Raw genomic sequence first — 12,990 nt, forward strand, 5'->3', positions numbered from 1 at the left:
TACATACATACATACACACACACATGCATACATACATACACACACACATGCATACATACATATAAACACACACATACACACATACTTACATACATACATAGGCCTACATACATACATACATACATACATACATACACATAAATACATACATACATACACACACACACATAAACACATACATACATACACACACACATATAAACACATACACACACACACACACACACACACACACACACATACATACATACATACATACATACATACATACATACATACATACATACATACACGCACATATAAACACATACATACATACATACATACACACACATGTTCTCAACAAGGCGCCGGCGTGGTGATTGCTCTGCGCGTTCACGCCGAATCCGCGTTCCCGTCATGTCGGCTGCACGCTGCAGGCAACCAGCTGCAAACAGTGGAACAACGAAGTACTGCAGAGAACCGAGCCAGAGCCGCTTTATCCCTCACACAAGGTAAATCCGCCGTGAATGGAACACTAGACAGAAACTCAGTGTCCGCGTATAGTTCGTAGTTGAGAGCAGAACGGAGCTGCAGAGGCTGCGGTGTGTTACAGGAGTCATGGGTTAGTGTTTGTATGTTCGGCTGGAGACACTGCGGTGACAAACGGCTCTGAAGACTGATGGGCTCCTTCATTGGTCCCGGTGTCATCGTGTGCGGCTGTTTCAGTTCTGCGGAGATGCTTAATGAACCCGACCTTTACATTTGCGCTTCTTAAACGTTCTCAGGTGAGCAGAGGTAAACTGACGTTAATTGCGGTCAATGTACGTCAACGTTTACGTACGTCTTTAACGCGTCTTATTAATAAATTAACGTTAGCTAGCTATTAGTACTGTTACTTCATAAAACAGCATTTAAGCTAACAATATCGCGATAACTAACGGGTGTACTTGAGATACTCAGCACCTTTTATTCACGTGTATTTATTTGGGAGTATATGTTTTATATTTTATAAGCTTATATCTAAACTTTACCGTCCAGTTTATGCAAAAGGTGCCGTGTCGTGGAGTGTGAAACATCGCAGGGGAACGTTAGTGTTACCCGGCCAACCTCACACAAACACGAGTGGGGGAGTGTCTGAAGATCCGCAGGTGTAATGTTCACATTAACGCCTTCAGACCTGCACTATTTGTCGTGGTTTGCTTTGAACATGTTGTGAGTAGTCTGCAATACGAACTGTGCGTGACCCCGCTCACATAAGGATCCCAACTGTTTCATCTGCTTTGCGTTGCATTTGTTTTTTGTAAAAGTGCACGACCTGTGATAGTTAATTGAAAAAAACAAACAAAAAAACCCTGCTAACCATTCATTAAACTGGGGTAGGTTTATCTGATGTAATTCTGACTGCTAGAAAGACAAGGGTGTGGCTGATCAGAGACAGCAGCAGATGAATTACAACTTTACCCTGCGCAAGCCCTCTGTGCCTGTTTGACCATTAGGCCTCTGTGTTTTTAAACCTGCAGGACCTGTTCCATGGATCCACTCCACTTTGGGACTGCTGTGAGACAGGATTTTACTGATATGTGATTTTAAGGCAGACTCTTCCATGGAAACTGATGATTATTTGTAACATTGTTGGACATAGAGGGGAAAAAAAAAACAAGGTGAGTGGAATAAAGAGGCATGCAGTGACCCTCCAGGAGACAGCTGATGGTGGAGCGCTGCATGTGAAGATGGAAAAAAAAAAATCTGTCTTTCACCAGGGCAGTGTTGGGAAGTGGTGTCAAACTGGAGAATAGAAAATGGCTGCTAAATCGCAGAGCGTCGCCTTTTAGGATTCATAAGGACTGTCTCATGGATTTTTGTTTACCGCATGTGGATTTCTCAATTTTTTTAACCCCACATTTGATAGTCATATGAACTCAGTCCCTTTCCCATGTTAATTCATAAAACTGGTTCCTACAAGACTTTGAGGTGGCCTTCTGGGTGATGTTAGAATCATCACCCTGAGCCACGCCGAAGAAATGTCTGACACAAAAATGCAAGCACCTGTTGGACAAGGATGTAAAACTACAAACCATTACTGTTCATTTTCCCTCATCAGCCCATTCCTCCTGCTCCTCTTTGTGCTTTCACCTACTTTATGTATTCATATGGAGTACATAGAGAGTCACAGTGAGTTTAGCTGTGAGCCCATCAGACTGAGAATGTGCCAGGACCTGCCTTACAACACCACCTTTATGCCCAACCTCCTGAACCACTATGACCAACAAACAGCAGCACTTGCTATGGAGGTAGGTGGTTTGTGTCGCTTTACCGTTGTCATGTGTATGTTGAATTTTTTTTTTTCATAAAGCACTGAGTATTGAGGTTGATGTTAAATATTTCACTGGTAAAGCCATTGAAAAAAACTCAGTTCTTTGTCTTGGCGACAGTGCAGAAATGGTAAACAATTACTGAGCAACAGCCTGTAGTTTCACATTGCAGTGTGTAATGCACCTGCTATAGACAAAAGCACCTCAAGGGTTTCCATTCAGTCACAAAAATCCCTCAACAGATGTCACAATACTATGCCATGTTCTTGTCTAAACTAAGCATCCTTGGACAAATTAATACCTTTGTCCACCCATTTAAGCTTTTGTTGTGTCGTAAGCTCAAAAATGGTGTCGGTTTTTGCTCCATCCTCATGCATAACACCATAAGGTGACGAGCAGCAACATTTACACACTCAACCCATATCCACTAACCTCACAGACATGCTTTGCACATGAAGTTTAGTGTGAGTTCACTCTCAGGAAATTCACACAACATTGTATTAAAAGCTGAATCTATAGGTGTTGATGTACATTGTACAATTGGAACCATTTTTCTCTAAGCCACACAGTGAGTAAATTGGGCTTCACATAGGCCTAAAATATCAAAGAGTTAACAAGAACAGTGAAACAGTTGAGGAAAGGTGATAGCTGATCTACCCTCATCATGTTACAGCTCCATCTTCTCACTCAGGTTACTGTTCTATGTAGGCGTAGATGAATGTGTATGTAGTCACTTGAGCACTCATGACCTTTCTTGAACGTGAACAGTAGTTGACAAAAAGCAGATTTTTCTGACCGCTGCCTGCAGGGGAAATGGGGGGGGGGGGGGCATAGCAGTGAGCTGCTTAAGTAATTATTATTGAAAACCACGTTTTAGTGTGAGGACATTGGTTTAAGCAGCACAAAAAGAGAAACACTACTGTTACACACTATCCATCTGTATCATGTTACCTCCCTTTTCGTAGTCCTTTGTTACACCCTTAGAGGGAGAACGAGTGCAGAGGAAGGTGTTGCTCAATAGCTAGATTGTAATTACCTCTTTACAGCAAGTATTTGTCAAAACCAACGGCAATATACTGTTCTGTATTTGGGATCTAGGAGCAACTGGGTGTGGTAGTAGTACGGTAGGACTACATTTCTTAGTATAAGAGAAGACTATGTTTTACATGTAAGCAATAAACACAAAAAGAATTCCTGTAAGTAACCCCAGTCTGTTTAAAAAGGACCTGTCTGGTGCATTGATATTCACATTTCCATTTCTTGGGGCTGAGTTTCCTTGTGTACGTCTTCAGCCATGTAAATATCAGTAGGTCTCTCTGCACTTGCTGATGGATGTAGTTTTGCCCATGTTTTGGCTACCATGCAACTGGAGTTTATAGCTTGAGGAACATGGAAGGATAACAAATACAGTGAGTTGAATTAACTCTGCCTCCAGCTGTTCATAGTTGGCATATTAAATTACCACTTTTGAAACCCAGATGAATTTGGTCAAGGCCAATGCTGTCTGTGCATTTTACATGTTTAATTTGAGGAGATTTTTATTTTTAGTTAATATTTTCCACATTTTAAAACCCAATGGATGTCAGTCAAAAGATTGATCCAAAATTCACTGTGCTGCTTTCTGAATATTTCATCACAGGAAAGCAGTTGTGACATTTTATCATGTCAGAATTTGCAAAGCAGACACACTGCAGTCAGTCACGTCGTGTTTTCTTCCAGAAAAAATGAGGATTTAAGAAAAGCAGCTCTATTTTGGATCGACAGCCATGCATTTGGAATTTGCTCAGTGTGTTTAAAGTGGATACTAACACTCCTTGTGTCATAAGATTCACTCAGCACATTAAGGACCATGCAAATGCTCAAATCAAGTCAATTCCCCAGTGTCGTGTCAAAACACGCAGTGTCAGAGATTGTAAGAAGCGTCTGTTGTTGAACTTGATTTAACCCAGCTGAAGAAGGAGCCTTGTAACTGACACCCTCAGTCCCTCCAGTCATAAGGAGGCAGCTTTCTGATGGTGGAGAGTAGCAACATGAGCCTTGGTAGTTTCCCCTCTCTGGTCTGCCGTGACCAGACATGGTAGCCCTGGTGGGAACACTGGAGGAGATTTGATAATTTATCTCATGGGACACTGGTTAGATTTTGCTAACTAATTAGTGTGTTCACCTACATGTGTATACATGCACGTGTGAATGGGTTTGCATTAAGATGAATATATATTATTGCTTTAAATATTATTACAGAGAGGTCTGTGATTATACAGTTTTTCACACATTAACTGAGTGGAAAGTCTCTTTACTGAGAAGACTGAATTAGCCTCTGTAAGCAGGACTTCAGCTCCAGAGCAGTAGCTCAGTCAGACAAACATCAGGACAGCCTTCCAACAGTATGAACCTTATGAGACAGCGACGCTGCTCTCAGAACTATTGAGTCATGGAACTCATCAGAGCTTGATTTTTTGCTTATAATCATATTTTTTATGCCAATGAAGATTAGAGAAAACCAAGTGAAACATCAGAAGGTCAGTCTAATGTAAAATACAGAAATAATTTATCTAATGACAGTTTGTGTTCACATTTGACAAAAACTTCCATCCGTGTGAATGAGTGTTGGGAATTTTTCTTCTTGTGAAAAACTGTTAAATAAACAACTGATGGCCGATGAGCGTGAAGTATTTCAGAGGCCTTAATGAAACTGGAGCCATTGTCAGCAGCTGTTGTAGTCACTTTTTGGGTCAGATCACATGATTAATGTGTTCTGACTCAGTGGAAAAGCTTTCGTGTCTTGGCTTTCTTGCAGAGTAGGTAGATGATTGTGAATTGTCATGTTCTCATTATTTTGAAGTCCTATACAGAGGCGTATTCAAGCCTGATTTCAAAACATCAGTAAAAGCGTCTTGAAACAATAAGGAGTTTGTTGGATTTGATTGACATTGGAATACGATTACCTTTTCTCTCTATTCCTTTTAGATGTCAAGCTAAGCTAGAAATGGATTATCCCAGAGTGTGTGCGTGATTAACATACTAGGCCACATTTATTCAGTGTGTGAGTGACAGGCTCATGGTACAGAACAGTATTTTTCATGTGTGTAATCGATGAGCCTGGCCATGAGCTTACTGTACTCTAGTACTTCCTGTGTGTGTGACTGACAGGAAAGGTTCAACGGTGCCAGCTGTCACCTCTCACCAGCGCTAACTAGCTGCTAATCTCTTCCTCAGTTCCACAATGAAGACATTGATTCCCACAGACTAACTGCCACCCCATCTGCCACAATAGTCAATTAAAACTGAGTGAAGTGGGCGAGGAAGGCTGAAACAAAAGCAGGAAAGGGGGAAAAGTAAGGGAAAGGCATTTAGACCATAATTGTTTATTGAAATAAAGTTATTGGGAATATGTTTTCCGTGCATTTGTGTATATGCACGTCAGCCTTCATGTCACTTGTATGATTGTAATGTCTGACGGTCTTTTAGGAATACACCCTGTGCTGTCCATCTGTCACAGCATGTTATGTTTCCCAGAGGATGTGCTGTGGGTCATGACATTACTTGAGGACCATGCATGTTAGACACAGATCTAGACATATGACATCAGTGAAATCATGTGCCCTCTCTAAAACACAGGAATCAACCATATCTTCTCCATATATTTCCAAAAACAAATATATTATTGTAAATAATGAGTATTATTCATATCTGTAGTTTAAATTGCAGTAATACACATGACAATAGCCTGAATTTCAACCACTGTATGCCCATTTTAATACAATAACTCAAAAATGAATGGTGAAATGTGGAAAGAATTTTGACAGTTCAGTGTGATTTATTGGCATTACTGTTAATACTGTCAAAATGTCAGATTGTATTTTAAAAAAGACCGCTCTTTAAGTAAAATAAAAAAAAAAAGTGTATATGTTTTATGGACGTAATATGTATTCTCTATCTGTAAATGTCCTTATGGGCAAAACTTATGAGGGAGATTGGCTCATTATTCTAATTATTTTGCTTTCCTGAGTCTTCTATGTAAATAAATATTCAAGACAGAATTGCCATTCCTAAAGGCTCTGAAATCTATCTGTCTTGTTTGCCAGGGAGTTCCCCTAGATGCTGTCTTTTTATACAGGGGTTTTATTTACCTTGGATTTCAGATGACATAGAAGACCAATGCCAAAATCTTTTTTTTTTTTTTTTTTTTTTTTCACTGAATCAAAATTACATATTGTTAGCCTCACAGTATAATTGCATTAGTGATATTTTTTTTTAGGTCATATTAAGTGATGCTTAATGAAGCAGCAGTGTTGGGAGAGTAAAATTACACAAATATCACAATTTGGTCATATATATGACTTAGGCAATTATGCTATGAGGCTAACAATTTGTTTCCCTCAATGAAAATCAACAAAATAGTCTCTTTACACCTTTGAGGTCTTGTTGATGCATTCTTACCATCTGCCAAAGCAAATCATCTCAGACATTGTGTGCAGTCTGTGTTACTGACGCACAGAATGATAGACGTGTAAAATGTAATACAAAGTGTTTCTGTGGTTGGTAAGAAAATTATTTCCAGCTTCAGCTGAATGTGGCGAATTCACATTTTTTATGCAGTCCCAAGTTTCTGAGGTTTAAGAAATTATATAGTAGAATGCTCCATAGGAAGTAAAGTAGTAGATTTTTAAACCAAGCAGCCATTCAGAGATTAGGGGGAGAACAATCCGGCTGGTGGAGGAATTTGATGAATATGTTTTCATGCACAATTGTGACCAGATTACTGTAAAACCATGTTGAACACCCTGAACAGTTAGTCTGTTTTTCCCCAGCTGACTCCCACATTTTAAGTGCAACTCAGTTGCTGGTGATATAAGATGTTGCAGCCAGAATAGGATTTTTTTCCCCTCCCTTTTATTTAAACCTACGCAGCATTCAGAATAATGGTGCAGTAAGACTGAGGGTTTTTAACTTTTTTTTTTTACATGAAGTATTCTTGAAGTCTTTTACCAGCCAAAATGGCATTAAATACTGAATTTGTTCCTTCCACTGACCTGATCAGCATTTATAAGCTGCACATTATTCTGAGAGTTACTAAAAGAAGAGGAAGGAATAGGAGCAAAGTGTTAAAAGACGAAATTGTTTCGGGTATTAGACCAGAAAGAGAATTCAGAAACTAAATGGAAGCAAATACTGACAGATTGACAGTCTGTGTAAAGTCTTTAGACACTACTGTCTCCGGTGTTTGTGTTTGTCTTAGCATGGGGTCCTGTCCCTCAAAATGAGACTGCTCTGTTTAAGAAGGGCCACCCTGAGGCCACCAGGTCCCCTCAACAGAGAGAATGTGTGCGTGCCAAACCTAGAGAGTTTGAGGCTTGTTGTGCTCAAGTATGGTTTCTCTTTGTGTCCGTGTGAATGCGTAGAAGCAAAGTGGGTTTTTTGTAGAGGTGTGTTTTTGTGCGTGTGTGTTCAGTGCATCTGAAGGGGCTGATTACCCTTTTCACTCAGGCAGAGACAGGCAGGTCCTCATTCACTTTAAAAGTTCCTGTTGATTATCCTGCTTATTCTGTCAGAGTCTATTGAAGCTGCCAGCCCAAATGAAGCAATCATTTATTTATGCATAGAACAAAGGCACTGCCTGGTGCTGCTTTTTGGCAGACCGTTCCCATCATCAGAGCTACCACTGCTGCTTATCCAGCCTCACAATGCCAAATAATTGAGATTTGAAGGAGATTGGAGAGATTTTTCATTGCTTAAACACTGCTCAATGGCCCACTATAAAAAGGAAAATGCAGAATAGTTGTACACACTGTTTACATTCTACAGCTTGATAAACAAGTCTGTTCAGATAATTATAGTTGAATGCAACATACCTCTAATTAGGGCAATACAGTTAAAAAAAAAAAAAAGTATTAGCCAGAAAACAATTGATTCAAATTATGCACAACATTGGAAAAGAGAGTGAGATTTAATTTTTTTGGCCATATCACCCAGTTTTACCTCGGACTACCCCAACTACATCTTTTAAAAATATATATAGTACACAAACAATCACCCTTTATAATGTTTTTTTTTTAATTCACTCAAAGAATAATCATTGAGTGAAATATTGTTAAAAAGGGAAATATGCTCATAACCAATTCCCTAAGCACACGTTGAAGATGCCATGTTTCATTATTTGTCTAACCAGCCATCCAAAGCCTAATTATATTCCATTTTCAGTTACATAAAATAGATGCAAGATCACATTCAAGTAGGGAGCACTTCAGAATACTGTATTGATATATTTTTTTGTTTTAAAGGTGCAGTGCTATTTAGTTAATGAGCAAGTATTCCATAATTACCTTTCAGCGTATTGTAGCCTAATTCAAGTGGTTGGAGTGGAAACAAACAAACAACGAATTCTACCAATATCTGTGTGCTCTGTTTTCAGGGTTTAGACAAACTAGTCCATGACACAGACTTTGGCTAATCACAGGTGTTTCAATAGGGGTGTAGTAGTATTGGGGGTAGTCGAAGTAGTATTATTAGTAGCATTTGGGCTGGGTGGGGATTTGTTTTATTTCATATAAACACTGAAGTAATGTTTATGGCACTGTTTCTATGAGTGCTGCATACGTTAAGTAAAGTCTGAAGTGTTTTGAAAAATTAAATGGTTCACCTACTCTTTGGTTGGTCACTTTTTTATTGTTATTTTGGTTTGGGTGGAGGGCATGTGTTAATGATGACACCCCAGTGATCCACTGGAACTGATTTGATTATTTTACTTCGAAATGTAAAAGAAAAGCCTAGTTTTCAGGCAGTTGGGGGAGTTAAATGTGTTATTGACAGCTATAATTACTGATGACTCATCAGATACATGACTCCACTGTTCTACTCTGTGTTTTCTCTTTTCGGCAGTGGTATGAAGCTCTTTTGATTTGAATAGAGAGGAGATAGTTGCAGTTCTAAGAATGACACTAATCATATTTTCTGGCAATCAATGAACCTCTTCATTTAAGCAGTAATTTCAGCACAAAGAATAACTTAGTATCTGCTTGATTGACTGATTCATAATGTGTCAGTAGAGCCTCTTAATTGTTTTCACAGGCTTCTATGTCCTTCAGTGTGCTAGATGCCTGGTCTATCCATCTCTCACCTGGTCTACTGTCTGTCCATATTCTCCCTCTTACGTTTGGTGCAGATCCAGCACTGTTGAGCTCTAATGAAACACATAAATATAGGTTATCCATGTCTTATGTTCTTAATCTGAACCCATGACCCAGCCTGGGAACTGTGTGTGTGTACATGTCTGTGTGTATTTCGTATAGAGTGAAAGATATTTAACCCTCACTACTAAGCCCAGCCTCACACTAACATACACACAAACACACATTATAATTGATCCCCTTCTCACGCAAAGCTACTCAACATTAGGCAGTAACATTTTCAGTATACAGCAGGTCAGGACCAGCATCAGCATTAAAAGCTCCACTGCTACTAATTGTACACTCATCTTGCTACATGGAACTTTAAGCTCTGTCAAATAGCATCAATGGAGTGTTTTTTTAAGCAGTTCAGATCAGTATATTGATTTCAGAAAACTAACCAGCTTGTCCAGCTTCCCTTGATTAGAACTGTTACCTTGCAGATAAATTTAATTTGGTTAATGTGTGTCTTTAACCCTCCTTACTGTAGCCCTACTTTTTATGTAATCAAAGGGTATGTTATTAATTAGTGGCAAGTTCCAGTACCACTTATGGCTCACTTTCCTCTCACTTATTCCCCTCACATTCATTGTTGTACTTGCTCCCTCTTCAGAGATTATGCTCGAATAAGTGAAATATACAAAAAGTGTACTTGCAAACAAAACACAACACTGCAAAAGATCCTTGTAAAACAAAGAGAAATGAGTCTGAAAAACAAACATAATGTATTAGTAAAACATATGCAGCTGAGTCTAAGAGAATAAAACATTTTTAAACCTTCCAAATGAAAACAAAAAAGGCTAGGCTATATGCAAGTGAATTATTCAAGTCACGACAGCCATTTTCTACACATGAAGACACATGCTGTCAAATTAGCGTGAAGGCACATGAAGTAGCACATGTTTAAATACAGAGCAAGAGATTAAAATGCATGTCTTGTTCTCTGGATTAGGATCAGTGTAATAAATGCCTGAGATAAGCAGAAATATGCTCAAACTGTATTTACAGCTATGTTGTGCTTGAATCATTAAAAAAAAAGGATGTAGGCATCAGCAGTAGTAGTCAGAACATACAGCTTGTTAGGAAATGGTTAATAAAATTACACAGGTGATGTTTTTGTTTGGATTTGTGCTTTTCCCTCTTTCTATTTCAATTTGCATAAAAATGTGCACTTCATAGTACATTTTCATCTTCAGCTTCATCCATTTTTCAACCATTTGTGCATTTGTTTTTCCATGAAAGCTAGAAATAGTGTATAACAACAGATGGATATGCACAGACGCCTTGGACAGTGTTGGGATGTGCGTGGTTGCTCTTAGATTCAGCTCTATTGTCTTGCAGTCTACGTCTCTATCATTTAATTTGACCTCTCTTCACCCCTCCATTTCTTTTCTTCTCACTTTCACACTCTCTCTGTAGCTCATTGTTCTAGCTTGTTTGGTATACTTTTGGATGGTTTCACCCTTTCCTTCATGTGTGCGTGGGTGTGTGTGATTCTTCCTCCTGTTATCCTCAATAAGGCATGGTCTTGTGAGAGCCCCCACATCACCTGTTGCCATGGTAGTTAAATAGGCAGAGAAAGAAGAGGAGGAATGGAGAGGGACAGGCATCGAGGCAGGGGAGGGGAGGGGAGGGAAATTGGATGATGAGTGCATGGTCTGGACTACACCAAGGAGCGGATGAGCAGGAGGGAAAGGACTGGAAATGCAAAAAATAACTGCATTCATACTGCTATTTGTAGCAGTTTTGTCCTTCCTAAGTGAACTGCTCCCAAGTATTATCAGATGTAGCTAGAAAATTCACTGTAGAAAGTCCAGAAGTCAGAGACAACCTTTACTGGCTGTTTGTTGGTGTAAGGGGAGAGGGTTAAAGTTCAGTCTGACATTGTTCAGAAGGTCTGAGCTGGTAAATACAGATACAAAATCTTGGCAGTGTCAACCCATAATTTTGTCTGGAAACTGCAGACATGATTGAACCAGAGACAGATATAATTGTAAGTAATTCCAAACTGTAAAACACATAGGATTTGATAGGTGCTGTCTTAACTCTGACAATGGTATACTCCCCTTCTACTTCAGATTGGATGAAAAAACTTGTCTTTAGACTGTTTGTCTGACAATTAGAGTGAAAATGGCAGCTCACCATTTCGACTGTTTTCTACCATTATTAGAGGACACATTGGAGGAAAGAATGTGAGCTGCTATAGACCTGAAACAAAGGAAGCAGTTCACAATGTCATCATAACAGTGCTCTACAAGCGAAATGCTTCTAGAATAAAAGTAGTGAAACTTAACCAGATGTTTCATTAATAAACATAAATTAAGTCAGAAGTGCTTGTTGGTTATAGTTTTCAAGATACAGTATCTGATCAATATGTATAATTCTCTGAGTTAAGGAAGGAATAAGTATTACTAAAAAAATTTTTATCTCCAAACTGCACAACATTTACTTTTCACAATCCTTATAGTCTGAGACTTATAAATCTATTGTGTATCATATATCTTGAAAATATGAGCCAACCAGCACTTTTCTTATTTGTTTTCCAATTCATCTTATCAAGATTTTTGTAAGCTTTAATCTCTGAGGCTGATAATTTACAAAAAACAAACTGTAGACCACTGTCGTGAACTGATTTCCTAAGTGAGTCTGCTAAACTTTATAAATGAATTTATTGTTTTATTGTTTATTGTTCATTCTCATGTATACAAGACAATAAAACATAATGATAATAATAACAATAAAAGACATGCCGGGGAAGCCAAAAACCAAAGCGGTTTATCGTGGGCCTTCCCAAAGACTTAAAATAAAAAAAGTATTTGCGGTGTCTAATAATGATATACAATCATAAGCAAACAAAATTAACTAAATGAAGGAAATAAGTCAAAAACAAGTACAACAAAGAAACTATACACATCGTAAGCAGTGCACGTGGAAATAAATAAGAATCGACAAAACTATGAAATTAAATTTAGCATATTTGTCTAAAGTTAAGAGTTGCGTGATTCTCAAAGAAAAAAAACTATGGAAGTAGGCACTTCATTTGGTCAAAAAGCACTAAATGTAAATAAAGGAATTAGTTGCTTGACTGTTGCAAACAAAATAAGATCAATAAGTGAAAGTCAATGGTGAAAAAATCCAACAGCCAGAAACAAGTCTGAGACCCTCTGATATAAAAAATAAATAAATAAAACTGCTTTGTTACCTATAGAGACACCTTTGCTGATGCCTTTCGACTACAGTCACCAACCCTGACTATTGTTGTAGGTGGAAAAGTAAGGGAATGATTTGTAAGAAAATACAAAAATATACATGATGGCACTGATAAATGGATAAATGAAAAAACAGTAATTGTATATAAGACCAAGGATGGAATTTTAGGATAAAGCAAATATTGGTGCAAAAAGAAAAGGTGCATTGTGTTGATAATGATGCTTAAAAGTTTTTGTTAAACGTGAAATGACAGGATGAAAGGGGATGTGAAGTCAATGAATGCTGATGTGGGAGTAGGAGAGAAAAGTGGAGGAGGAGGA

At 38.4% G+C, this 12,990-nt stretch overlaps 1 protein-coding gene across 3 annotated transcripts in view; it reads left to right on the plus strand.

Annotated features, from left to right (window-relative positions):
• The first annotated feature begins 396 nt into the window (after positions 1-396).
• Positions 397-12,990, plus strand: part of LOC115415473 (frizzled-3-like) — a 31,143-nt gene continuing 18,549 nt past the window's right edge. For 2 of the 3 annotated variants that reach the window (XM_030129063.1, XM_030129076.1), the window contains exons 1-2: positions 397-494; positions 1,503-2,273. In XM_030129063.1, the coding sequence (XP_029984923.1) occupies positions 2,004-2,273 (270 nt within the window). In that variant the 5' untranslated portion in view covers positions 397-494; positions 1,503-2,003. Of the gene's footprint in view, positions 495-541; positions 768-1,502; positions 2,274-12,990 lie in introns of those variants that run through there. The other variant, XM_030129071.1, reaches the window with a different exon arrangement.

Source organism: Sphaeramia orbicularis, chromosome 3, assembly GCF_902148855.1.
Source record: "Sphaeramia orbicularis chromosome 3, fSphaOr1.1, whole genome shotgun sequence".
Lineage (NCBI taxonomy): Eukaryota > Metazoa > Chordata > Actinopteri > Kurtiformes > Apogonidae > Sphaeramia > Sphaeramia orbicularis.